Here is a 27,566-nt window from a genome sequence, read left to right on the forward strand (position 1 = left end):
TCAGAAATTTCATGGCCACTGCAATCACTGTAACTTGGCTCTGGTGATGAGGAAAGGCTGTCATCTAACATGTCATGGGGAAGATCTGTTAATAACTGTTGCAGCTTTAAAACAAAAAAAAAAAATGTCATTGGTCACTTTGCACAAGTGGGAAGGCAGAGAATCAAAATTCTGTGTTATTGAATTTTGCTTCAGTTGCACACTGCTATTAGGGGCCCTTACAGATGGATAGTTTTTAGTTAGTTAAGCCAAGTGCCCCTATAAAATGTCCACTTTTATGAGCATTTACTGGGGTTGTTAACTTTTGGTGTGATGTAGAGAGGGATATTTCGAGACAATTTGCAGTTGGTATTCATTTATTATTCGTGGTTTTTGAGTTATCTAGCTTTTTTATTCAGCGGCTCTCCAGTTTGCAATTTCAGCAATCTGGTTGCTGGGGTCCAAGTTACCATAGCAACTTTGCATTGATACGAATATCAATAAGATAATAATATCAATTAGATGGAATATAAATAGGAGAGGGCCGGAATAGAAAGATGAGTAATAAAAAGTAGCAATATCAATATATTTGTAGCCTCACAAAGCATTTGTTTTTAGGTGGATAGCTGGAAAGAGCCAGAAAAAGAAGAATATTTCCAAAACTAAAAAAAAAAAGAAAAATGCAAAAGCAATCAAAAAGCTTATTAGAATTGGCCATTCTATAACATACTGAAAGTAAACCAGCCCTTTAAGTACCCTCCTGTAGGCACAGACCCAGAGGTGAGTCTGAAATAAATAACATGCTTTACTGTGAAGTGGAATGCACAGACAAATCTACTGCATGGGAACACAGGTATAATTTCCATGAATGAGGATGATGTTCATAATGAATAAATAAGAATACATACCTCTCTGTTAAAGGGGTTGTTCACCTTCCAAACTGTTTTTTCAGTTTAGTGTTCTTCAGAGTGTTCCCCAGAAATAAAGACTTTTTTCAATTACATTCCATTTTTTATTTTTTTTACTGTTTTTCCAAAATCGAAATTTAAAGTTGAATGTCCCTGTCTCTGGTGTTTGAGTCTGGCAGATCAGTAATTCAGGCGCAGACTCTTAACGGTTACAATTTTGCAACATTTAGTTGATACATTTCTCCGCAGCATCTCTAGACTATTAGCAACTATTGTATCAGTTATAGCAGTTGCCTATAATAAAACTCAGAGATTCTGTTCAGCAGGGACAAAGATGAGAAATGTATCAATTTAAAACAAATTACAGAATTGGCAAATGCCCCCCTCCCAGAGCTGCTTTAGAAAGTGAAAAATTAAACTTTACACTTCAGTATTAGAAAAACAATCACACATAGAAAGTAGAAAGTAATTGAAAAAGTCTATTTCTAGTGAACTGAAATCAACTAAACTGAAAAAAGTGATGGAAGGGGAACAACCCATTTAACTGTTAAAAAAATATTTTTGATCCAGACTTGGCTCTTTAACACTGGTTTTCAATTACAGTGGGGGAAGAAAGAAAGGGTAATTAATCAATGACCAGTATAATGTCTCTTAAAGGATAACCAAACTTTTTTTTCCACAATGAAAGCAAATTTAACTCTAAGCAACTTTCCAATACACATGAATGAGAAATATTTCTCAATGGTTTCAAGGTTATTTGTAAAGATAATTGCAACTGTACTCAGTATGTTTGTCCCTTTCTGTTCTCTGTTTTGGACTCATCAAACACTGCAGTCAAAGACAGTTCTACTAGCATGCTTTATAACAGATCCGGTGTATGTACATTATAACTACTCCATACTAGAAGCTAATTTTATGGTGACCTACGAAGTCAATAGTTCTGTTGAATGGAGAATTATCTTATAGAATAGCCATACAGGGAATTATCATAACAGATGGTTCTAGTAACTGAATCTCTGCTATGGTTTTTACACAAAAGGTAAGAGCAGCAAAGACAAAGAATAATAAAAATCTAGTGACAGGTGGCTTGCCCTTTATCACACTTTTGCACCAGACACTATAATTAATTTTGTACCGCCTCCTCACCTCTTGCTCTCGGGCATAATCCTCCTTATCATATTCTTCATCCTCTTGCTGAGTCTGCAGTGCTCCACTATCAAAGTCGATAGACATTGTAAAGCACGCACAAAACCCTTACAGGGTATAGAATACCTAAAACAAAAAACAAGAATGCATACGTTTATTAAAGAACAGTCACAAAGCAAATCATTGGCTGGAGTGGGATAAAGGTTCTGGCATTGGATTATAGAGAAGTGGAAATACGTTTGCTTAGCAATCATTCACTTTTCACCGTCAGGAAACCAACATCTATCTGAATGTGAAATGCTCACTGTAAAGTGTGGGGATAAGATAATTGATGGGGCAGTTTTTCCATGGTTTCAGCTAGGACCACGGATTCCTGTGAAAACAACTCAGTTACTGTTACTTTGTGGCTACAGTTGGGGGAAAGGCTCTACACCCTTATGCAGAGCGTGAGATCCATACAGAATGGCTTTTTTTTAAAGGAACAGCAACACCCAAAAATAAATTTGTTTTAAGGTAATCTAAATATAATGTACTGGTGTGCTGCACTGACAGAACTGATGTGTTTGCTTCAGAAACTCTACTATAGTTTATATAACCCAGCTGCTATGTATCAATGGGGGCAGCCATTTAAAGCTGAGAAAGGAGAAAATGCACAGGTTACACAACAGATAACAGATGAGGTCTGTAGTATACAATGTGATTGCACATAGCTTATCTGTTATCTACAGTGTATCCTGTGCTTGAATGGCTGCCCCCATGGCTACACAGCAGCTTGTTTATATAAACTATAGCTGTGTTTCTGAAGCAAACACACCAGTTTTACCATTGCATGGCAATACTACATAATATGTTTAATTTCTTTAAAACACTTTCATTTTTTGATTTTACTGTTCCTTTAAACAGGACTGGGAGAATTTGACTAGGCTGCACAGTGCTTTGAACTCAATTCAAGGCACAACTGTAGGCAAATGGTAATGCAGATTGGGGGCCAGGAATGACCATGCAACCTTTCTATTAAAAGGGTTGTTCACCTTGCAAACACCTTTTTCAGTTCAGTTGTTTTCAGATTGTTCCCCAGAAATAAAGACTTTTCTCAATTACTTTCTATTATTTATTTTTTACTGTTTTTAGAAAAATCTATTTTTAAAATTGAATGTCCCTGTCTCTGGTTTTTGAGTCTGGAAGTTTAATAATTCAGGTGCAGACTCTAAATTGCTACACTTTTTCAACATTTAGTTGATACATTTCTCAGCAGCACCTCTGAAGCATTAGAAACTATTGTATCAATTCTAACAGCTGTCTTTAATGAAACCCAGAGATTCTGCTCAGCAGGGACCAGTGTCGGATTGGGATGCCGGGGGCCCAGCAGAAAACGTTAGTCCAGGGGCCCATTCTCCTAGCTATTTCTCCTCTTCCTCACTGAACCTCTATTTTTCAAGACTCTTCTCCTTCTATTTTATTATTTATCATTCTTTATCTATTTAGGCTCTCTTTCACCATACAGAAGTAGGTATTGACCATGAAACAGGGCAAATGGTTATAAGCAGGAGGGCCCACTGACACTTGGGCCCACCGGGAGTTTTCCTGGTATCCCCGTGGGCCAGTCCGATACTGGCAGGGACAAAGATAAGAAATGTATCAACTAAATGTATCAATTTAGAACAGTTTACAGGGTCAGCGACCACCCCTCCCAGAGCCAGGGGAGTAACTACAGAGGAAGTAGACCCTGCAGCTGCAGGGGGGCCCAGGAGGTATAGGGGGCCAATGAGGTCCTAATTTATTAGCAATTTCAACATATATTGGTAAAAAAAAGGTCAAACTCTGGATATGTTGGGGCCCTAAAATTAAATTGTTGTGGGGCCCAGTAACAATTAGTTATGCCACTGCCCAGAGCTGCTTTAGAAGGTGAAAATAGACACTTTAAAGTTGTTATGTCTCGTGATCTATGGAAAAACACTAGTTGTTTGAAGGTGAACAACCCCTTTAATTTTGTGACTAAATGGAAGCAAATGCCACAAACAATATTCACAAATATATAAAATCGAAACAGACTAGGACATAGGCAGTGCTTTAGTCTGCAATTTACCCTTTATTGGTGTTTAATCATCAAACAATAGTCCAACATCTGATGAAGGGCTTCCCAGAAGAGTAGAGTTTATTTTATCACACGAATACCCTCGGCATGGGAATGAGATTTAGGACAGGCAGGTGTACACTTAATCATGGGCCTACAGAATAAGGCTGTGCTTGTGCTTGAAGAAAATTGATTTATTGTTTTTTTACCTTTCTACGCTGCTGGTTGTCTCTTGAAACAATGCTTAAGCCTTGCATATGATGGGAAGCTGCTAGGGTTTTGCAAGGGTCTCTCCCTGTAAAAGGGATTGTTGGTTGATAATGTCCAGGCTGCGTTACGTAGGCTTGATAAATACGTGAGAAACTTACCGGAAACAAATTCGCGTACACCCCGGCAGCTAAAACTACCAGCTTCTTCATCAGCGCCCGGAATACCAATTCCGTATCAGAAACACTACAACTTCACACAATCCCGGACATAACCAGACTTCCCTCTCAACAGTCAAAATGGGACACTCAAAACCCAATTCGTCCACCGACCTCTAGACTGATATTTACGACATCCAATCAGATAGGCTGTATACCGAGCTCTCTACCGTTACGCTTTTCTGGTTGGTGGTTTGTAAGAGGCCCGCCCCTGCATGAATGACTTTACCGTACAACTGAAACAGATAGGCTGCGCCGTGCTACCAACTGGCCAATCCGAGAAACAGCGAAGGTGAGCTAGAGGCGCGAGAGGTAGCGGGAATGGAGCGTGTGCGTTTGATTGGCTGAGAAGCAGGTAGAGGCGGACTTACTACGTTCCTTGAGGTGATAGATGTGTGTGTGGTAGAGACGGGAGTGGTTATCATGCAATTGATGGGGGGATTTCTCTATAATGTGTCGGACCAGACTAAAGGGGGCATGTAATGAAAGGCACTAGGTGCAGTAGCCCATACCAACCAATCAGCAGGTAGCATTTACTGGTCACCTGTTTTAAAGCAAACATCTTATTGGTTGCTATGCTCTTGGGCAAACTTAGTGACTTTAATTACATATGTGGGTTTTCTTACACGAGACTTTAGGTCATTCGTAGCTAATGTCATTTAAAAAGAAAAGGAAATTGGAAAAAGAAAATGGAAATGTGTGCTATAGGAGTGAGATAAAAATTGGGCGAAATGTTGTCATGGCAACAGTGATGCTTTTGTGTTTTCTGTTAACGTCTATTAAAGCCATAATGTGTTAGAGAATAAAAACCAGAGACGGTCACTAAGGAGTATACATCTAGTGTTTTAGTAAGTGACATAAATAGTGAGTAGAGAAAATGCACTCACAGCATTTATTTCTCTTCCTTATTGATAACATTAATGTCAACAGGGCCTTTTTGTTCAATCTACATTGCAGCCTTTGTTATACACCATACAAATGTAGATGCCTACAGACATGTTAACTGTCCCACATTTTTGAGAGTCACACAGATATGCCCCCTCCCCCAATGACCCACAATAGTCATTTGTTTCTGACCAGCACTAAAGTCAGAACAGCTTGGCTGTGAGAATTTTGGATTCCACTTTCAGGTCCACTTTGCGGTCTAGGTCCTAGTGGGGCTCATGGCAAATTTGCTCCTGGGCAGTAACCCATAGCAATCAATCAGATGATGGCTTTCAGTATTCACCCTGCAGCTGACTGTTAAAAGCTAATCAGTGATTGGTTGCTATGGGTTACTGCCCAGGTGCAAATTTGCCCAGTGTTTATAAATGAGCCCCACTAGTCACTTTAAGGACAGCGTAACTGCAGTTATACACAGAATATGGGAGATACTAGGGGTAATAGGCAGTTACAGGATCTAGTCTGGCATGTATGCATTAGGATGAGTGTAACAATGGCATCCATGTTTGCTACTTTTTCTTGGAAAAAAAGAGCCTTCCTATACATTTATTTTCCCTATTAACATTGGCATCAAGCAATATTTTTAAAATGCTGGCCAGGTAGCAATCCTGGTGGTGTACCTGCAGAGTTTAGGGTGAAGCTAATATACACATAGCCTGCTAGGTACATGTAGTTGGCAGTCACCGAATGTAACCTAATCTACTCAAGTTAACTTTTAGTATATTATAAAATGGCTAATTCTAAGCAACTTTTCAATTGGTCTTCATTATTTTTTTTTTTTTTTTATAGTTGTTGAATTATTTACCTTCTTTGGACTCTTTCCTATTTTCAAATGGAGGCCACTAGCCCCATGAAAAGAACAAATGCTCTGTAATGCTAAGATGTTTTGTTATTTCTACTTTTTGTTACTCATCTTTCTATTCAGGCCCTCTCCTATTCATATTCCGATCTCTTATTCAAATCAGGGCATGGTTGCTTGGGTAATTTGGAACAACCCTTTTAAAGTAGAACAAGCACACTCTCCTAGTTAACCAGTCAGCTCCCCATGCAGCCTGTCCTATCCTAGTAGAAATACATTATTTTCATGCTTGAGATCTGTTCACTTCCCCTGTACCGCTTTTAAATGCAGCAGGGTTGGTGGATGCCATGTCTGTCCTGTCACTTCTGGTGCCCAGGTTCCATGTGGAGATGGCTGACCAGAAGCATGCACACTATAATCTCAAATTTCAGTTTCAGACTCCCTGGCTCATCAGTGATGCCAAGGAGACCGAAACTGAAAGTGACATGGCTAAACCAGGTGGGGGGCAATTCATAGACTCGTATATAATGAAGAAACTCCACATTTGTTGCTCTAATAAATGCTGTAAAAATTCAACTTCACTATTTATGTATTTAAATAACTTTTCTGTGTTATCCTTTATACTCTGCAGAACAATTTGCATCATATTTCAGTCTTCACTAATACGATATCTGGAACAAAAATATATATAAAAATATTCAAGAAGGAGAAATTCAAGGTACATGTGATATGTCCAGTTGCAAATATAACTAATATTTTATATACTACCAAAGATTCATATATAGTACCAAGTTTCATACACACTACCACAGAGTGCCCATACTTTACTAATGCGAGATATTCTTTTAGAGACGTTATCCCATTATGATCTACATCCATAAAAGCATTGTTAGCATTCATTCTGTTCCATGGGAAATATTACTTGAATATTATATTGATTTTTGAGAGAATTTATATTACTTTATTTAACAAACAACTATTTCTTATGTAACCATAACATAAATATCTGAATGAAAATCATGAAACGGGGTATTTTAGACAAGCTGTTTGTTGAGAGTGTCTTGAGATCACACAGCGTCCTGTGTTGGTTATATGAAACAATAACAGTGACTGCAATATCACACAGCGCTCTCTGTTGGTTATATGAAGGATTAACAGTGATGGCAATATCACACAGCGCCCTCTGTTGGTTATACGAAAGATTAACAGTGATGGCAATATCACACAGCACCCTCTGCACATGGTAGTGGGACAGTGGGACAATGCACACAGTAATCCATTTGGCAATTCTCTGTCACCATCAACTTTGCCAAGAAGTCCGGTTGATTGCTGGGGGGGTCGCTTTGGTGGAATGTGCGCTGCTGGGAGACAGGGCTGTAGTTGTGTCTAGGCTTATACTCGAGTCAATAAGCTTTCCCAGTTTTCGTAGGTAAAATTAGGTACCACGGCTTATACTCGGGTCGGCTTATACTCGAGTATATACGGTAATCACTATTTTTTCCATGTTTTTTCCTCTTCTTAATAAAAAAAAACAAATCTGCCCCCTGCGTGTGTTCAGATCATTGACTCTCGAGGTGGTATTTTTTGGAGGTTATCATCTATTCTGCTTGAAAGATTTTGACTACACTTGATCTAAGAATAATGTAATCTGAATGTTATTTCTTACAGGTAAAAACAGAGTGCATTAAAACTTGAAAGACAAAGGAATGGAATTATGAAATGGAATAATAAACATAAGCTGGAATCATATCTGGCTAGAATGCTATGGGATCCTCGGACAGTCTGTGAACATGTAAGCAAGAAATATATGACATGATAGCAGCCTATACTATTATATGCACTACAGGTACCTTTTTTATAATGTAAAGATTATTGGCTGGTCTTTCCACAATAAAGAACTACATCTGCTGGAAGAATCTGCGCTGAGGGGTAAGTATGGAGTATGGGGCATTTCCCCGAGGGGAAGTTAGCCTGGAGGGAGGGGGGTCTACTTGGGATGGGGGGTATGGATTTTTTTGCAAAAGGGTTTCCTTCTCTTTTAAGGGGAACTATCACGAAAATGAAATTTTAATATAAGCTTTGTCATACTGAAATAAGATGTTCTAAATATAATCTATTAATTCTGAACTGTTTCCAAAATAATCATGTTGCTCTTCACTGTCCTCCTCTCAGCATCTGTCTCTCTTCATTCTCTCTTCATGCAGATGTTGGGAGTCTGATTTTGAATGACAGTAATATCCAATACATCTTTAGGGGGGCTCCTTTTGCCTATAATGAAAATTTAATATAAGCTTTGTCATACTGAAATAAGAAATGTTCTAAATATAATCTACTTATAATTCTGAACTGTTTCTGAAATAATCATGTTGCTCTTCACTGTCCTCTTCTCAGCATCTGTTTCTCTTCATTCTCTCTTCATGCAGGAGTTGGGAGTCTGATTTTGAATGACGGTAATATCCAATATATCTTTTAGGGGGGCTCCTTTTGCCTAGAAGATGTATTTGAGCTCACTCTTGTAAAATCACCAGAAATCATGTGTCTCTACATGCAGCATTTGTACCAAAGTCAGTTATTTTGTTAGATTTTGATTGTACTGGAATCAGTTATTTAAGTGATCTCTAATACATCTGTTAGGAGAGGGAGACCCCCTATAAGATATTTTTGATCTAACTGCCAATGAAAATATGACACCCAACTCCTGCATGAAGATAGAATGAAGAGACACAGATGCTGAGAGGGACAGTAAAGATAAAGTTCAGAAACTATACAGAATATTTAATTGATTGTATGTAGAATGTTTCTTATTTCAGTATGGTGAAGCTTATATTAATTTTTTATTTTCACAATAGTTTACCTTTAAATGATTTATTCCCAGCAGTTGCCATACCCTCTTCAAAAAGCAGCATCGATCATTGATGAAGTTGCTTAGAGAAGTCTGGTAGATATCTGTCCAGGCTAGGTGAAAGGTTGAAAGCTTGCATCCATAAAAGTAGTACTTCTGCCCAGCAGGTAGTAACTGAAGTTTACATCAAAGATCCGAAGCGAAGCAATCTTTTATTTTCCAATATCTGTCCAGTGAAGCATACACAGCCTACTAAAATAGAAAATGTGAAAGGAAGGTCACCAGGCAGAATTAAGATGCAATCTAAGAATTTACTCAAATTACATGTTTTGAGCAAAGCTGTTTTTCAAGCGTTACAAATTACAGTAGTCACACAATTTAAAGGGGATGTTTACCTTTAAGTTAACTTGTAGTATGTTACCATATAACCTGTTCTTAGCAACTTTTTAGCTGGTCTAAATTTCTTTATAATTTTTAAATTATTTGGCTTTTTCTGCTTCCTCTTTCTAGCTGTTACTTGTATCACTGTGTGCTTATACACTATGAGGACAATATACTGGCTTGAGGGTGGGCTTTTGGGAGGTTTATACTGGCACACAAAGGGGCAGATTCACTAACTTCGAGTGAAGGATTCGAATGAAAAAAATTCGAATTTCGAAGTATTTTTTGGGTACTTCGACCATCGAATTGGTTAAATTCGTTCGAATTCGAACGAAATCGAACGATTCGAAGTAAAAATCGTTCGACTATTCGACCATTCGATAGTCGAAGTACTTTCCCTTTAAAAAAAACTTCGACCCCCTACTTCGGCAGATAAAACCTACCGAAGTCAATGTTAGCCTATGGGGAAGGTCCCCATAGGCTTGCTAAACTTTTTTTGATCGAAGGATATTCATTCGATCGTTTGATTAAAATCCTTCGAATCGTTCGATTCGAAGGATTTAATCGTTCGATCGAACGAAAAATCCTTCGATCGATTGATCGAACGTTTAGCGCTAAATCCTTTGACTTCGATATTCGAAGTCGAAGGATTTCAATTCGAGGGTCGAATTTCGAAGTATTTTTAACTTCGAAATTCGACCCTTAGTGAATCTGCCCCAAAGTGTTATAATTATGCATATACAATATTGACTTTGCCAGGCCCAATACCACATTACAAGTTAGGACTTCAAAAGTAACATAGTAAGTTAAGTTAAAAAAAAAGACACACATCCATAAAGTTTAACTTTTTAACTTTTTTTAACCTGCCTAACTGCCAGTTGATCCAGAGGAAGGCAAAAAAAACTCATCTGAAGCCTCTCCAATTTGCCTCAGAGGGGGAAAAAATTCCTTCCTGACACCAGAATGGCAATCGGACCAGCCCCTGGATCAACTTGTACTATGAGCTATCTCCCATAACCCTGTATTCCCTCACTTGTTAAAAAGCCATCCAACCCCTTTTTGAAGCTTTCTAATGTATCAGCCTGTACAACTGATTCAGGGAGAGAATTACACATCTTCACAGCTCTCACTGTAAAAAACCCCTTCCGAATATTTAGGCAGAACCTCTTTTCTTCTAATTGGAATGGGTGACCTTGTGTCAGCTGGAAAGACCTACTGGTAAATAAAGCATTATAGAGATTATTATATGATCCCCTTATATATTTATACATAGTTATCATATTGTCGGGGGGCCTATCAGCTCCAAGTGCAGGGAAGTCCGGACCAAGGAGGAAGCTTTAGGGCAAAAGTTCAGGTTCGTGTATACCAGAGGGATCAAGAGTAAATGTAGTCAGAATTCAGGCAGTAGTTCAGTAGGCAGACGGCAAGGATCAAAGTCAGAAGATTCAGGCAGGGTCAAAAGTCCAGGAAAATATTAATAATCAATTTAGGAACACATGGGAATACAAGCCAGCAATTCCTATTATTGGGCATTGAACCCATGACCTTAGCGTCCTTTTATTTTGAATTTTGGCACCAGACACGATGTGATGATGTCACACATCTGCATGCCAGCATCACTGTGCAGGCGCCGCTATCCACATGGTAGCTATGGGCGCCGCCATCTTGGACGCGGCGCAGAAGAGGAGGGGAGCGCCATCGGGCGCTCCTGGCACATATCACCCCTTAAGCGCCTCTTCTCCAGCATGAACATCCCCAATTTGCCCAGTATTTCCTCATAGCTAAGATTTTCCAAAACTTTATCAGCTTAGTTGCCCTTCTCTGTACCCTCTCTAATTCAGTAATGTCCTGTTTGAGCACTGGAGACCAAAACTGTATGGCATATTCTAGATGGGGCCTTACCAGTGCTCTATAAAGTGGATGAATGACCCCTTCCTCTCTTGCATCTATGTCCCTTTTAATTCAGCTCAAGACCTTATTTGCCCTTGATGCTGATGGCTGCCATTGCTTGCTGCAGCCAAGTTTATCATCTACAAGGACTCCAAGGTCCTTTTTCATAATAGATTTGCCTAGTGCAGTTCCATTAAGGGTATAGGTGGCTTGGATATTTTTACATCCCAGGTGCATGACTTTGAATTTATCAACTTTGAATCTCATTTTCCACTTAGCTTTCCAGATTGCCAGTTTGTCAAGATCCTGTTGTAAGGATGCCACATACTGGATGGAATTAATTGGGCTGGATAGTTTTGTGTCATCTGCAAACACTGATACATTACTTAATATACCGTCCCCTAAGTCATTAATGAGCAAGTTAGCCAGTTTCCTATCCATGCAATCAACTTCATTAAGCCCAAGAGACCTTAGTTAAGAAAGAATTTGTTTGTGGGGCACGGTTTTAAAAGCTTTGGCAAAATCCAAATGAATAACATATTCTGCCCCCCCCCCCACTGTCCAGCATCTTACTTACCTCATCATAAAAAGCAATAATTTGTCTGACATGACCTATCCTTCATAAAGCCAGGCTGATTGCTGCTCATAATGCCATTCACTAGGACAAAATTTTGAATGTGATTCCTTAGCAAGCCTTCAAATAATTTGCGCACCACAGATGTCAAATTTACAGGCCTATAATTACTAGGCTGAGATCGTAATCCCTTTTTTTTTTGTGAATGTAAAATCAACGTATTTTCCTATATTCATATATTTAAGCCTTTATATATAATCAAACATTTGGTTTTCTGACAATCGTACTAGTAATCCTAATGTTCAATCCAATTCTGGGTGACAAACATGGAGTTGGTCTCTAGTAAGAAGAATATAATTTTTAATGCTATTTCTGTTTTTTACTAGTCCATACCAGTGCACGTTTGCAGCCATATTACTATTTATGTATTCTCTGCCAAGGTCCTGTAGATTTCATTTTTTTGCATATCTTTAATATGTTCCACTTTCTTACTGTGGTATCAGTTAATATTTAAAGCAGATGTTTTGCATGATCTTCTCATTGAGTGTATACATCTCAGTGGTCCTGGTTCCCACAAGTACAAGTACAGCTGGGCTGTAAAGGGAAACAGGCAGAGTATTGAGTAGGTTTTGGGGAGTAACTGGACATGGTCAGATCAGGGGCATGGCAGAATTTGGCATGTTTATGGAAATTCAAATTTTGGAAGATATACTTTTGGGTACACCTATCAGCACCCTTTTCTGTTTCTCTGGTTTAAGGTTTAAACTTTCAAATCATCCGTAATACTGTAACGCCAGATATGGTTTGTTTAGTGGTCAGTGCCAATAAGTGTGTATCTAAATACCTTTCTCTAGGTTGTGGGGGTGGTGTGGTATTTGACTCTTTTCAGATGATGTTTTTTGCAACCACGATGTTACCTTTGCTAATGCACCATTGTGATTAATGTTTTATTTACTTATCTTATAAGGAATATCACAACAATTTTTTACTTGGCACATACAATGCAAAATTATATATTTTCCATTAGTCAAAACTGTCTTGATTTTCAGCAACTGACAGTCAGGAAAGTTTTTGATGAATTGACACATTTATCAAAGTTGGTATCACTTTGTCATTTTGTCAGAATATGTTTAACTGCTTTGAGCAGTTGAATGTAATTTTAGTCAAAGGGGTTGTAGTGCTCATCCATGCTCACCATCCATCCAAATCCTTCTTTCTTTGACAGAAGCATGGAAAATAAATTCTTCAGTTCTTGTAATTTTTTAACTTGTCATCAATATTTCTAATAAATTATGTATTATAAAATGTTCCCTTAATATTTTTTTTTTCTTGTAAAATCGACTGTGACTTTATCAGTTATCATGCTCTGTGTATTTTTATTGTATATGTATAAAGTATTGTATATTGTATAAATTATGTTAAAAAAATCTTAATTTTTCTCAATAATACAGCATGCACATCTCACATATAAATTCAACATTTATTTAAAATAATGACGGTACATTCCAGACAAAGCACATAATAGATGACTATGACATAAATATATAATCTTTCTAATTTTCAGTTTTATTTTATAAACATACCAAATGGGATAGATGAAAAATACTCTAAACATTTAAAAATATTTGCCCTTTATGAACCTTGCAAAAAATAGAACATTTTACACATGCATATATTTAACTATTGTCTAAATGAAGATATCGGTTGAATGTTTTAAAGATTTCTGTTAATTATTTTGACAAAGAAATTCTAAATTATCTGATACTCTCTAAAAATTTACAATATGTTTAAAGTGCTGTGATATGTAATGAAAATATGGTTATGACTTATAAACAGATTCAGGCTATGGCAACAAGTATGTGTGCAAATATGTATACTTTTGTGCGGGTGTGTATGTATATACAGGTATGTATTAATTATCCATTAAGATATATTCTTCCTCTACACCCTTTACTGGTGGACAATCCTCAAGCTCAGTCCCTCTTCATCTCTGCATCCAGGCACTAGCTTGAGTGGGTGAAAAACATGGCAATTTGTGTTCAAAAATTGTACTTTGCACTATGCTTTAATAAATGATTTTATCCCATTAATCTTTATATATAGATACACACACACACACATAGTACACCTGTCCAGCAATTGTCTGCATTATTGTTACAGCCCTTTTGGATTAGTATTGGCTCAAAAGGTATCCAAGAATAATGAAAACTTTAAACATTTCAGCTACTACATGTTTAGCTATTTCCTAAATACACACAATTATGTAGTCTATGTTTTTATTTTTATTGCACTTACATGATTTGGTTCTGTAGATTAGGAAGAACTTTTTTTGTAACTACTTTACCCAAATTTGGAATATTCCTCTGTGTAATTACAAATTTTACAGAGAAACAATTTTAGAAATTAAGCACAATCTTTTAAATACATTTCAGAGTAGTTTATATTGTCATATACTTTAGCATGCAAGGCTAGTACAGTTTCCTTTAGGAAGCAGTGATGTATAGTACTGCTACACACCAAGTTTAAAGGAGGAGGAAAGTCTTCTTCCACTTGGGAGTGCCAAATGTTAGGCACCCCCAAGTGATTGCATATACTTACCTGAAACCCTTTTCCGGCTTCTTCTTGCGGCTGCACATGTGCAGTAGAGCGAAAAGCCAAAGTTTAACTAAAGAGTCGGCTATTTCGGTCTACTTGCGCATGTGTCTGACCCGGGAAATTTGAAGAAAGAAGAAGCCAGAAGAGGATCGCTCCGTGGTGCTTGATGGAAGAACCCCCGGCGGTGTAGTTTTCTGATGATAGGAGCACCGGCCCAGGGTTTCAGCCTAACGTTTGGCACTTCCAAGTGGAAGAAGACTTTCCTTCTCCTTTAACCCAATAATGTAACTAAGAGAGGTGATTCAAGGCACATTGCTTTCATACAAGGTGATTTATGTAACACGCGGTTGATTGTGCTTTCAAGTATAATGTGTTTGTATAATTTCCTAGTATGAATGTTAATAGTGTCACCGGAGAAGAAAAATATTTTGAGATTTCCTAAATGCAAAGATTATGTGGCTTATACTGTATTTATTCTTGACTCATAATCAAAAATGTCTGTTTTCCTTTTTTGTAGCTCCATGTTTTAGTCATGCCATCAGGTTTGATAATAACACTTCAGGGATAGGTGCAGTTGTTCAGCATATATTGATGACAAAGGATGCAGTCTAACCATGGATTCCAGGGAAATGCTGTTTTTTTACTGGCTTCCTGAGATACAGTTCACTTCCAGAAGATATGATTGGCAATTCATTTTCCACGTGATAACTGATCAGATGGATCACACTTTCAAAAACATGGTCTTTAGTCCTTACCTAATAAAAGAGTATAAATATTTTATTCACACATAACTGGCCAAAAATTCACTTAAACATGTCATGTAAAAAAGCCACAATCCAGATTATTTGGATGTTATGGAATAAATACAGCCTAGTGGAAGGGTACAATATTAGCAAACCAACTGTGATCCTAGAAAGGTCAAGTTGTGTTTTCTCAAAAAATTTGTTTTTCAGGTTTTGGTAAAAAAAAAAACTCGATTTTTTTGAGATTTATTATATACCTATATTTGTTACCGGCTGGTGGGGGGCTGGAACAAAAGGGGTGGAGTGTGACATCAAAAGGGGCAGGCCGCGACACAAAAAGGGGCGGGCCACGACACGGAGAACCGAAGACGGAGTACAAAAGCTAAGTTACAGGGGATTGGGGGCAGGCCGAGGGGTGTTTCTGAAGGGTATTACAATTTACCGGCAGCTAAATTGCCGGTAACTTTGTAATACCGTCCCTGGCCTTGGCAGGTGTTTTACCAAAGCTAGAAATAGCTCAAATCTGAAAATACTTCAGCTAAACCCTGTCAAGGTCATGTAGAAGTCCATGGCAGAGGTCCCTTGAACCATTGGAAGATTTTTATAGCCTTCATGATGTTCAGGGTTTTTTTAGGCTGGTTTCGCTCAAAACCTCAATTAATTTGAGCTTTTGGGTTTTTAACCACAAATTCACTGATTTGAGTTTTTTTCTTAAATTAGAAAACAATTCGAGTTGTGAGTGCATTCGAGGTATAAAAAACCTTTAAAACTTGACCTTTGATAAATAACCCCCTTTATGTGTGTCATGTATTTTGAGGAATATTTTATCCCCAAGTATGTGTGTAACAGATAGAAAGAGAAGTAAACATGTTAATATGGGTAGCACGTGGCCTGATTTGAAAAAGCACTTTTAGTGCAATGGCACACTGATAATTTGTTACCTGCAGTAAATCTGCACTACTGCGGGCAAAAAACATTTTTTCTTACCATCACCAGCGATTCACATTACTGTCGGGAATAAAACTAGGGGCATTTTGCTGCCTGTGTTAGCTAGATTTATCTCCGATTTACTGCAGGTGGCAAAACATCCCGTGTGCCTTAAGTTTGAGGCTAGTTGTATGGGGTATAATTGGATCAGAAATGGTAATAGATCGATTTTTATTGCTACAGTGTATCATTATGTTTAATATGGCCCATACGTATCTGTTCAGCCTAATGTGTGCAATGAACTTTCCCTTTCTCCATATTTGCAGTTAAACATATGTGTGACCTATGTAACACTGCCCTTCCGGTGCGGGCAGCCTAGTTCTGTCGGGGTCCATTTTTTAAGAAATATATCAACTTATGTATCAATTTAGAACAGTTTACAGAGTCGGTGACCCCTCCATGACAAAGCTGCTTCAGAGGCATAAGAAGGTGAAAAGTTAAACTTAAATATTAGAAATATGGTCACAAATAGAAAATACAGTAAAAAAAAGTATTTATTTCTGGTGAGCTATATGAAACCAACTGCACTAAAAAAAAGTGTTGGAAGGTGAACAACACATTTAAGTAAAGGCATTTAGTGTGTTTGAACCTCTTGAATAAACAGTGAATCGATGTTTTAATCAGTAATGTAAACCATACAAACCATTCCTTGGATTTAAATGTGTGTGTGCGCTCCACAGGGATATACTTATAGCTTGTCTCATTCTAGGCTGCTATACAGTGTACCTCCCTAACCCATGGGTAGTATGCTGGCCAAATATTTTTGCACACCCATCCTAGCCCTCCAATTTTCTCCATTTCTAGACCCTCCCTGTATAACAAATTAAACAATAATGATGTGTGTAAAGAAGGATCAGCCCATTGTGTGGTAGCACCTCTTGTGCCAGTGGTTTGGGCTAGTCACAGATCTACACATACCTACACATCTGAAAGCTGTAGTATAATGCAGTAAAAGTAATCCAAATATTAACAGCATATTGCTAATTTCTTGTACTGTCTTTATGCATTCTTTGTTTTAAAGCCAGGTCACCAGAAGGTCTCCATAAATGCTATGCACCAACACAGCCATGTGCCAGCTATGAAATGTGCTCACACCACCACCACCATTATACTAAATGCGATATGTTTTTGAAAATTGCCCTCATTGTGTAGGCTATGATGCATAGTACACTGTATCTTTAAATTTAGGCTAAAAAGAATAATTTTAATTACACATTAAACCTTTATTGGAACTCCCCTTAGGTGCTCTGGGGTCCATATCTGTGATAAAATATATGGGTGTATCCAGACATCCCTCCCAGAAGCACAAAAGGATTTGCCTATCCAATAACAGCTCTGTCTTCACACAGGGGAAGATAAAATCTTTGTTACCTGTGAGGTACTAATTGGCAGTGTTCTGAGAATTGTAGTAGCAGAAAACCTAACTTTTTTTGATAATTTGTATTAAAACAGACCAAAAAGCAAGTTTTGAATGCCTGTAAGTTTCAGTTACTATAAATTGCATGAAAATATGGGTGTCCACAAGAGGGGGCAGTTGCCACACCCTGACTTATCCAGCAAGTTCCAAGAAATTGTAAATTTAATTATTACACAAAACATCTTTTATACTTCTCACCTCAAGGCAAGCCTTAATTAGGTCATCTTCTGCATTGTCATGAATAGGTTCATTTTTAGTGGGATGCTACCTTATGTGATATTAGCTTATTTGCCTCACCCCCCCCCCCAGAAAATTTTCTGTGGACACCCATGCATAACAGTTGCTTGTGTGTGCGGGTCATTTTTTTTAAATTGTTTGAAAAACTCACATCCTTTCTTTGGATTCTAATGCCCCCCCCTCCATACCAGGCTATTTTATTAGGGAATTTAGGCTGCATTGGAACCTTCATTTTTAGCGTTTAGACAAAAGTCAATAGTGGCATTACTACATATAGCAAAATAGGTAGGATGGGGCGCCCAAAAGTTAGATCAGGATCTACCAGTAGACCTTTAGCTGGTGATCAGTAGATCTCAAGACACTACCAACGAACAGCTTGTCTAAATAAATCTACTATGTCATGATTTCCATTCAGATATTTATTCTGTTATAGTTACATAAGAAATAGTTGTTTCTGAAATATAGAAATATACAATAAATTCTCTCATAAATCAATATAATATTTAAGTAATATTTTCCATGGAACAGAATGCTAACAATGCTATTATGGATGCAGATCATAATGGGACAACATCACTAAAAGTAGACCTCGCATTAGTAAAGTATGGGCACTCCTGAGGTAGGACTTTTATACAGCAATAGAAATTTCTTAAAGTGATGGGTGGGGATATTCTGAGTTTAAATGATAGTGACATGCTCCTCTAAACAACTGAAATGAGTCCATATTACAAACATATATTGACCAAGTTAGTTTGCACATGTACCTTGCCATCTGGGTCTACCAGCAACAGATGCTTTGGATGCCCTCCTTGAAGTCCACTTAATACGTATTGACAAGCAGATGTTGTGCTCTCCCGAATTAAGAAATCTCCATTATTAACAAGGAGGCTCTCCGCAACTTTTCTGTTAATTTTACCGTGATACCACTCCTCACGCTGCAATGAGCTGCACGCAGGCAATTTAGTCTCTTTCTCTATGAGCTCTTGAAATAACAATATAGAAAAAGAAAATGTTTATGTACTAGGCTCACATTTATTTTAAAATATTTTACAGTACCTCTATTATTTACAAAATACTTTTAGAGTCTTTGTTGTCAAAGATGTATGATATATGTCTTGACAATATTAAATGTATATTTGTTAAAGCAATGATTGTACATTCTTTTACCACCATGCCTTACTGTTTTGCAACAACTGTACTGGAATTGCAGTTAGGTTAAAGGTGTTTAACACTGACTGGCTAACACTGATGGAAAAAGTATCACCAGGACTCTTTCAGCAGGATTCAGCTGAATCCAAACCCTACAAAGTGTCAATTCTTCCTTGCAGAACTCCTGTTTGTGGCTCCAGGAAAAGTATACGGTTCGATATTCAGCTGAATCTTGTGTGAAAGATTTGGGATTCGGACAAATCCCGAAAACTTTGATTCGGAACTATTTGGTTATCACCATAATAGCAGATGAGCTACCTGGTTTAAGGTGTATTACAAACAGTAACTAAAGCACTGAAATCAAATGCATTGTTACTTTTTAAATTGGTAATTCATATTTAAATTACTTTTTTGTATGGTGCAGACTGTAGTCTTCTTAGACAATCTGCAGTTAGTCTTTAATGTTTGTAGGGGTTTTTTCCATTATTTTTTTTCTGAAGTTCTCAGGATTGGAGCTGAGACTGGTACAGGTATAGGATCTGGGAACCTGTTTTCCAGAAAGCTCCAAATTACAGTAAGGCCATCTCCCATAGATTCCATATTAATGAAATAATTAACATTTTAAAAATACCCTTTTTCTCTGTAATAACAAAATAGTAGCTTGTACTTGATCCCAACTAAGATAGAATTAATCCTTACTGGAGGCAAAACAATCCTATTGGGTTTAATTAATGTTTAAATAGTTTTTTAGTAGACAAGGCATGGAGATGCAAATTACAGAAAGATCCCTTATCTGGAAAACCCCAAGTTCCGAGATTCGGGATCCCATAGCTGTGTCTGGTTCATAAAGATTACTTATCCTATCAAACAGGCATTCGTTAGGAAGTCAGAATGGAATATGAATAGGGAAGGGTCTGAAAGCAATATAAGCAATAACAAATATGAATGAGAATAAAATGAAAGTTTCATAGTCAGTAGGTTTTTTTTGTTCCCAGGGTCAGTGACCACAAGTAGATATCAATTTCAGCTGCAAGTTGGAAATAAGTATAAGCGAAGGCTTCAACATAAATATTTGTAGCAAATGTAAAAATTAAAACATTTTCTTAAGATCCCACACTGAAACATACTAAAAGTTGAATATTAGATCCACAAGATTAACATCAATATTTGTTAATTCCCAAAATACCAAAGTACAATGGAATTCCTGTTTCTAAACTTGCTTCATCATTTGGAAAGGGTTGTTTTTCTGTTTCCAAAAATGGCTTAAATTACTTAATGCCTTTGTAGAAAAATTGGTAACATACTTTCTTGGTTCTTTCCAGATATCTGACATTTGTCCGGACTGTCTTGTTTTGGCACTGTGTTTATATAACATGGGTCATCAAGCATTCTGCCATTGCTAACTTGTGGTTTCAGTAATTTGGAAGGTGAGTGATCTGTAGAGAATGATAGGTATTAGACATCATTTATTTTTAACTGTTGAAGTTATACAGTTTATACTGTATACCAATGCAAGCATGCAAATACATCTAAATCAGGCAGTATACTCCAAAATTAGACCAGTCTTGTGTTCTTTTCCTTTCATATCCCACCTAACACAGTGGGTCCAGGAGCTTGCCCAACCCCACACTGTATATCTAATTTCCTGTTCTGCTTTTTTAAAGGGCACCTGTCACCTTAAATAGTTTCCCCCATCGGAGGTACAGGCTAATAGAGTTAATAGTTGGAGAAAACAATAGGGCGCTAGGCCGAGGGAGCCATTTTGTGTAAATGCTGTATAATGCTTGGCACGCTTTTCTGGTTCTGGTATGTGTGCAGAGTAGAGTGAAAATACAATACCAAAAAATCACCTCATACATTTTATAATAAATCAAAACAAGGATTATTATGATTGTTGTAAGGATATGGTCAGGATAAGTTTGGTGGGAATGTTAAAGAGATACGGATGTGTTTTATGTTGCCATAAAAGTATTTGCCTGATGCTTTTACATAACATTTCTTACTACCCTGTTTCTCTATGAGCATTACTCTCTAACTGACAGGTTTAGACAGGGCCGGATTTACCCTTCTTGCCCCCCTAGGCCCAGCTAATGTGCGCCCCCCCACCACACACACATTTTCTGGAAGTAAAACTTATTTACCATTTACAGGATTGTGTATGTTGTTAAAGTTCAACAACCATCAACACCCTTTCAATATAAATGTAGAGGTGTGTTGCATTGCGTTGCGCGTCATCATGCATCCAAATTAGATAGTTGCGCGGTCCAATCCTTGTGTGCGCAGCGCAGCCTGCGCAGGCACGCCGGTATATATTACTTGGGACGATCCATTTTCAAAAATAAACGGGGGGGTACTGGCAAGGAGGGTTCCAGCCACGGTGCGGGCCCCCATTGTCGCGGGGCCCAATCGGCCTAAAACCGTCCCTGAGTGCAGGGGGGCGGGTTTTGGGTATCTACTACAAGTTATATAGAAGATGTTAGGGGCAGGGGCACCTGCTTGCTGCCCCTAAACATCTTGCCGCCCTAGGCCCGGGCCTAGGTGGCCTTTCCCAAAATCTGGGACTGGGTTTAGAAGGGACAGTCAGGTTGGCAAAACAGTCAGGTTTAGGAACTTCAACTGACAATTACTTACAAAAGCAGAACTATCAGTGACCTATAGGTAACTTTTAATGTAGATTAATATTTTGAAAATTTTTAGGGGGTTAATTAATAAATTCTGAATGCAAAAATCACTAAAAAATTTTAATAAATCTGACTTTTAAAAAATCACGAATTTGTCGGTATTTATTAAACCCCGAGGATGGAAAAGTCAGAATCTGAAAATCCAGCATCTCAGACCTGTCGAGGTTGCATATAAGTCAATGGGAGAAGTCCCAATTATTTTTTGATGTGCACTGGGTTTCATGCAATACCCAGAAAAATCGTAAAAATTATGAAAATCTGATTTTTTCCTGCAAAGCAAATTTTCAGGAAAATGTAATAATAAATACGCATAAAAAACCAGAGCGGATTTAATCGGGGTTTGTAGCAGAAAATATTGAGATAAATTCGGACTTTGATAAATAACCCCCTTAGTGTCAGTATCACTTTAAGGAAAGTTACTCAAAGTATTTAAATGTATGGCCTATTGTGCTGTCCTGTATTGTGTGCTAGGTGTCTTGGGAATTTTGCAGTGCCGCACAGTGCACAATTTTTTTCTGTGTACTAAACTGAAAACTACCCTCAAAAATTAAAATTTTTTGGGTAAACACAACTTGACCCCCTTAAGTGTTGGGTGAACCGTGCGGTCACTTTTGGAGGAACAGAACTTTGTGGCCATTCATTCCTAGTAATCTAGTTTTTATAAGAACGTGTTAGTATCACTTAAACATAAAGTGCTGTAACTGGGATTGCTGTTTTGTTTTACCCTTATATGTTACCAATTGAATTGTGGTGTCCTAGTTTTTGCACTTACAGTAAATCATGTGCTTGCTTACTGCAGAACCTATGGTCTTCTTTAATCAGAGCAGGCAACTGGATGAACTGTCTGTAGTTTGACATCATTTATAACACAACATTTTAAATTAAAACGTATTGAAGAAATTAAACAATATCAGATCTTACCAATTGTTTTGTGATCCTCTAAACAGTTTTCATAAATGTTGGAACATTTTGGGTAACCAGTCTACAAAGTAAAAGCAAACAATATAACACATTTTAAACAAAATTAGTTAGTGGAGTGCACTAAGATCTAGTAAAGAGACTGGGCTATAAGCCTTAGATATATTTGTGGTGGTTACCAGCAAAATTGTGTTTAATACAATTTAACAGTAAACTAAAGTTAGTGTTGATATTTGCTTACAATTGTATGATGTTTATCATAAGTAGATATTACTTCTGTAGTCTCTGTTTTCATCCTTTTACCCAGTATATCATCGGATAAAGGTCCTTTTCCAAGTATCTCATTGTAGTACTCATGGGTGTCCTTGTCTTCATTTTTCTGAGCGGAAATGTTAATGTCTAGTTCTGCACTAAATAATAGAAATAAATAAGAATTTAGCAACTGCACCTAAGTATTCTACATTTCATCTCTTAGTTGTTCTAGATTATATTTAGAAAATATTTTGGGCCAAATGCTCCAATACAACTGTGCAACAGTAACAAGATTCATGATACTACCATTTTGGCATAGGCAGCATGGGAGGAAAGGTCCCAGTTTTCGTCATTTGTTTGCATGGGTTACAGTTAGGGTTGCCACATTTTCTGGAAAAAAAATACCTGCCTTCCTATATTTTTATGGGTTTTCCCTATAAATAACATTGACATCAAGCAACATTTTTACCGGCCAGATGGCAACCATGGTTACAGTATCTGTCAGTGTCTTCTTTTGTTTAATGCCACTGTCATTGTGTGTTTGTGTCTCTTCTAAATAATTACCCCCTGGAAAAGTCTGTGTTTTATTTGTAACTGTAATGGAAGGGAAATGTTTCCTTTCTGTTAACATGTGAATGTTTTACATTTGTAAATATGCCTATACTCCATGTTTGATTAATTGTATTTTAATTATTAAGGAGGTTTGTGAAATAATATTTTTTAAAAGAAAAAAAGGAGACAAAAAATACAGACACCAGATGATACAGATGGTAAAGCCAAAATACATTACACAATGGATGTATTATCTACTCTATAGATTTTAACAAATTCAAAGCTTTGTGCCCAACAAATATGGGGAGATTTTATTACCCTCTGCTTTACAGAGATATTGACATCAGAAAATAACCCTTTTTTAATATCTATCATAGCATTGTCTTTGAATGCTATTTATAATTTTGCCATAAAAGTATTTGTCTGATGCTTTTACATTACCTTTCTTATCCCATTGTTACTCGATGAGGGGGCTGCCATATTTGTGCAGCAGTAGTCTGTTAGCATTAGAAACTCTAACTGACAGGTTATGAAGGGACAGTCAGGTTGGCAAAAAAGTCAGGTTTAGGAACTTCAAGTAAACATTACTTACAAAAGCAAAACTATCATCGAAATATCATCAACATGACCTATAGGTAACTTTTAATGTAGATTCATATTTTGAAAAGAAAATTTTTAGTGTCAGTATCACTTTAATTTGTTCAAGGATTTTACAAGTGTTTCCCAAGTAAGTGCTGGTCATACTGGTCTTATGTTTATAAAAATATAAGCATGAGAACTCGCCAACAAAACTCATGCTGCTGTGAGTTATGGATAACCATTGGCAATGGGTCCCTGGCCAATTGTTTGACACAGCTGAGATACAGTATTTGTTATGAGACCTTATCATTTGCATGTTAAACTTAACATGTTCAACTTTGCTTAACTTAACATGAAAACCAATTATAGCGTGAGCTCAACAGGTCTTATACTGAAAAAAGATGAAATTACCATCACAGATTCTTTAGCATTCCGGTTCAACACTATATATTCAATAATAGGTGCACACATCAGGTCTGTGCTAGTTCTAGATATATTTGCATGTCCCTTTAGACAATTAACGTAACTGATTTGTGTTAAATTCATCTTACCTGTCATTGGTGTCTATCAAAGATGGACTCTTCAAAAACTGCTTAAAACGTAGTTCAAAAGCTTGTCCAATAGCATTTATCACCTCTTGAGCCAAGTTGTTTGTGCACTCCATTATGTGACATGCTAAAGCAGGGCAGAAATAATAGAAGTATGTAAAATGAGACTTGGTATTCTGTAGTCAGTATAAACAAATTACATATTATATATAATATTTCAGTATAGGATCTATTATCCTGGGACCTGGGGTTTTCTAAAGAAGGCATCTTTTTGTAATTTGGATCTCCATACCTTAACTTTTAGTATGATAATTACCTTAGCAACCATGTATTAATTTGAATGAGACTGGAATGTGACTAGGAGAGGGCCTTATCAATAAATTCTTAGCCTTACAGAGCTTGAATGCTGGAAAGAGTCAGAAGAAGAAGGCACATAATTCAAAAACTACAAAAAAGAAAAAAATGAAAGGCCAATTGAAAAGTTTCTTAGAATTAGCCATTCTATAATATTCCAAAAGTTAACAAATTTTTAAAAAATTAAACTTTACATAAACCCAATACATTTTTGGATTATTATGCCACCAATATGGATTTATATAGTTTAGGTACCATCAAAACCCCTCACCAGCTCTTTCTAACCAATGATCCCCCTGTACATTGTAGACAGTTTGTAAAAGTCCAGGGGTCTTCCCTACTGGCTTCAGAGGTGCGCAGTTAAGGTTGGTGGCCACCATCTTTGGCCATGTCACATCCAGTGTCATTTTCCACTGGCAGACTTCTGCATTTGGCAACTCTCTATTCATGTGGCACGTAGGCCTCATAGTGCTCTCAAATTTGTGTCCAAACTCATAGTAAATTACCCTTCTGATATGTCAAGGCCCTTAAGAATTTTTATAAGACAGATGAGTCCACTAGAATTAGGATGTTATTTATTTGAGAGAGTTTTGTGTTTTTATTTATTTTTCTATTTCCAACTGGTTAGGAAATGTCAGATGTTAAGCATGATATTACAACATAGCTTTATTATTTGCAAAACAAAAAAATATATATTTTATCAAAACATTTTGTTTAAATGGGACACTGTGAAATGACATATACATGGCAATATTTTAGAGCCTTCTGCAAAACATATCCCAAGCCTGTACTTCTATGGTAAAGTGAGTTTATCCATTTCCCACCATTAGATGGCAATATGTATTCAGTTACGCTAAGACTGTGTCACCAAAGATGATATATATTTCATTGAGAACCTAAAGGCTTGAAAAATAAATATAATTAATTATAAAGTGTCCAGAAATTCCACAGCAGTGTTAAGATGTGCTATATTACCAGCAAGATTTATTGATAATCCCATACATGTAAACCTCACCCTAATACATGACAGACATGAAAGCGCTAGTAATGTAAGCGCTGCATTTTGAAATCATGGGGCCCCATACTACTGTAACATACCTCTTTGGTTAACTGGATCCTTGGCTACATATGCAACATAGTCTGTTGTATCCTAAAAAACAAAACACAATACTTTGATATATTTATATATTTACACTAATAACCAAAGTAAAATGTTGTTTTAATAATGTCTGATGAAGTGCATGTGTTTCTGTGTTTCTGTGTAAACTGCAAGAATGAATGATGTATTTGACCTTTGCAAGATTTAAAGAAAATATATAGATATGGAGGACAGAGTTGTATGAAAGAATTAGGATGTGTTTTTATTATGTGAGCTAAGATAATAACCAGAAGAGGTGCTTGGACAAAATATGACAGAAAGAATGTAAAGTATGAAACTGAGTTTATACGTAAGTGTAATAATTTTACACATAGGACGATTTTTGTAAATTAGTGGCACGTCAGAGTTGCGCAATAAATGACATGTATGCATTAAGCAGATTGATGTATATTAGTTGGACATTAAACTAAATAGCTGCCATATTTATATTGTAATATTTAAAACAAGAGCTGGTAGGCAAATGGTGCAAGTGGAAACTATTACAGTTGGCACTCCTTACTATAAGAATACAAGCAATATTTATTAAAGAAATACAATTTAGTGAAGTATTACATTCTCATTCTCTTAATGTAAAGGTAAATGCCATGCAAGATTTCTGTAAAATTCATTTATAGCCATTGGTCAAGCAAAACATTTATTTCCATGTTAATTTTTAGAATTAAGTGGGGAATTTGGGTTCAAGTGCATGGGGGTCATCAGCAGACATTATGTAATAAAGTGGACAAAAGCTTTCTCCGGTCTAGTAACATACAGTAACCAATTAGCAATTTGTTTTTTACAGTCCACTTGAAAGTAAACATCTGGTGGTTGATATGAGCCACTGAACTAGATCATACTGCTCGGGTTGCCATTTTTTCTGGGAAAAAATACCGGCCTTCATATATATTTTTCTTTTTTTCCTATTAATAACATTGGGATCAACCATCATTTTTACCGGCAAGGCTGGTAAAATACAGGCCAGGTAGCAGCCATACTTACTGTAAATGCAACTGCAATGTATTTTTTGTGTAATAGGACAAGGAAAGTGTAATTCATTGTTAGACAACATTGAGTTATTACATTAAACTAAACTTGGAACTCTGACCAAGAAAAGTATCCTGGACCAAGATAAGGGTTCAATGTTAGTGGTATTATTCACTGGTGGGTAAATCTAGCTATAGTTTGGGATTCAACCAGTTCAACTGAGCTGCTATATAGTAAAACAATATACAGTGTAAACACAATTTTTAAGTATCTACTTACTGGATCTCCACCAGAAGCAAATGATATCGACTGCATATGATGATTGGCAACTACCTGCACAAATAATTAAGCATAAGTATTTATCAAAAAACAAACATGCATAACAGCTTATTCTTGTTCCACAATGAAATGCTCCACAAGCATGCTCAGTAAAAATATTTCAGGAAGGTTTTTTGGCCACACACCCCAGAAG

At 37.0% G+C, this 27,566-nt stretch overlaps 2 protein-coding genes and 1 long non-coding RNA gene across 5 annotated transcripts in view; 1 reads left to right on the forward strand and 2 right to left on the reverse strand.

Moving 5' to 3' along the window:
• cep152.L (centrosomal protein 152kDa L homeolog) overlaps positions 1–4,606 on the reverse strand; it is a 43,334-nt gene extending 38,728 nt beyond the window's left edge. The window contains exons 1-3 of one of the 2 annotated variants that reach the window (XM_018251035.2): positions 4,317–4,606; positions 2,034–2,159; positions 1–104 (exon numbers count right to left, since the gene is read on the reverse strand). The exon at positions 1–104 is cut by the window's left edge and continues 3 nt beyond it. In XM_018251035.2, the coding sequence (XP_018106524.1) occupies positions 1–104; positions 2,034–2,120 (191 nt within the window). In that variant the 5' untranslated portion in view covers positions 2,121–2,159; positions 4,317–4,606. 2 annotated transcript variants of the gene reach the window in all.
• A 184-nt stretch (positions 4,607–4,790) lies between these two features.
• On the forward strand, positions 4,791–20,521 carry LOC108711399. Of its 2 annotated transcripts, none has more exons than XR_001934890.2 (4): positions 4,791–4,916; positions 6,905–6,991; positions 7,942–8,065; positions 20,411–20,521. It is a non-coding gene; the product is annotated as an uncharacterized LOC108711399 (long non-coding RNA). The 2 variants fall into 2 exon arrangements; XR_001934891.2 differs by lacking the exon at positions 20,411–20,521 and adding an exon at positions 15,073–15,175.
• shc4.L (SHC (Src homology 2 domain containing) family member 4 L homeolog) overlaps positions 13,422–27,566 on the reverse strand; it is a 43,974-nt gene continuing 29,829 nt past the window's right edge. The window contains exons 5-12 of the mRNA XM_018253094.2: positions 27,374–27,427; positions 26,071–26,122; positions 24,622–24,745; positions 22,929–23,097; positions 22,691–22,751; positions 20,393–20,524; positions 18,704–18,921; positions 13,422–15,310 (exon numbers count right to left, since the gene is read on the reverse strand). Of these exons, the coding sequence (XP_018108583.1) occupies positions 15,164–15,310; positions 18,704–18,921; positions 20,393–20,524; positions 22,691–22,751; positions 22,929–23,097; positions 24,622–24,745; positions 26,071–26,122; positions 27,374–27,427 (957 nt within the window). The 3' untranslated portion in view covers positions 13,422–15,163. The remainder of the gene's footprint in view (positions 15,311–18,703; positions 18,922–20,392; positions 20,525–22,690; positions 22,752–22,928; positions 23,098–24,621; positions 24,746–26,070; positions 26,123–27,373; positions 27,428–27,566) is intronic.

This window comes from Xenopus laevis, chromosome 3L, assembly GCF_017654675.1.
Source record: "Xenopus laevis strain J_2021 chromosome 3L, Xenopus_laevis_v10.1, whole genome shotgun sequence".
Lineage (NCBI taxonomy): Eukaryota > Metazoa > Chordata > Amphibia > Anura > Pipidae > Xenopus > Xenopus laevis.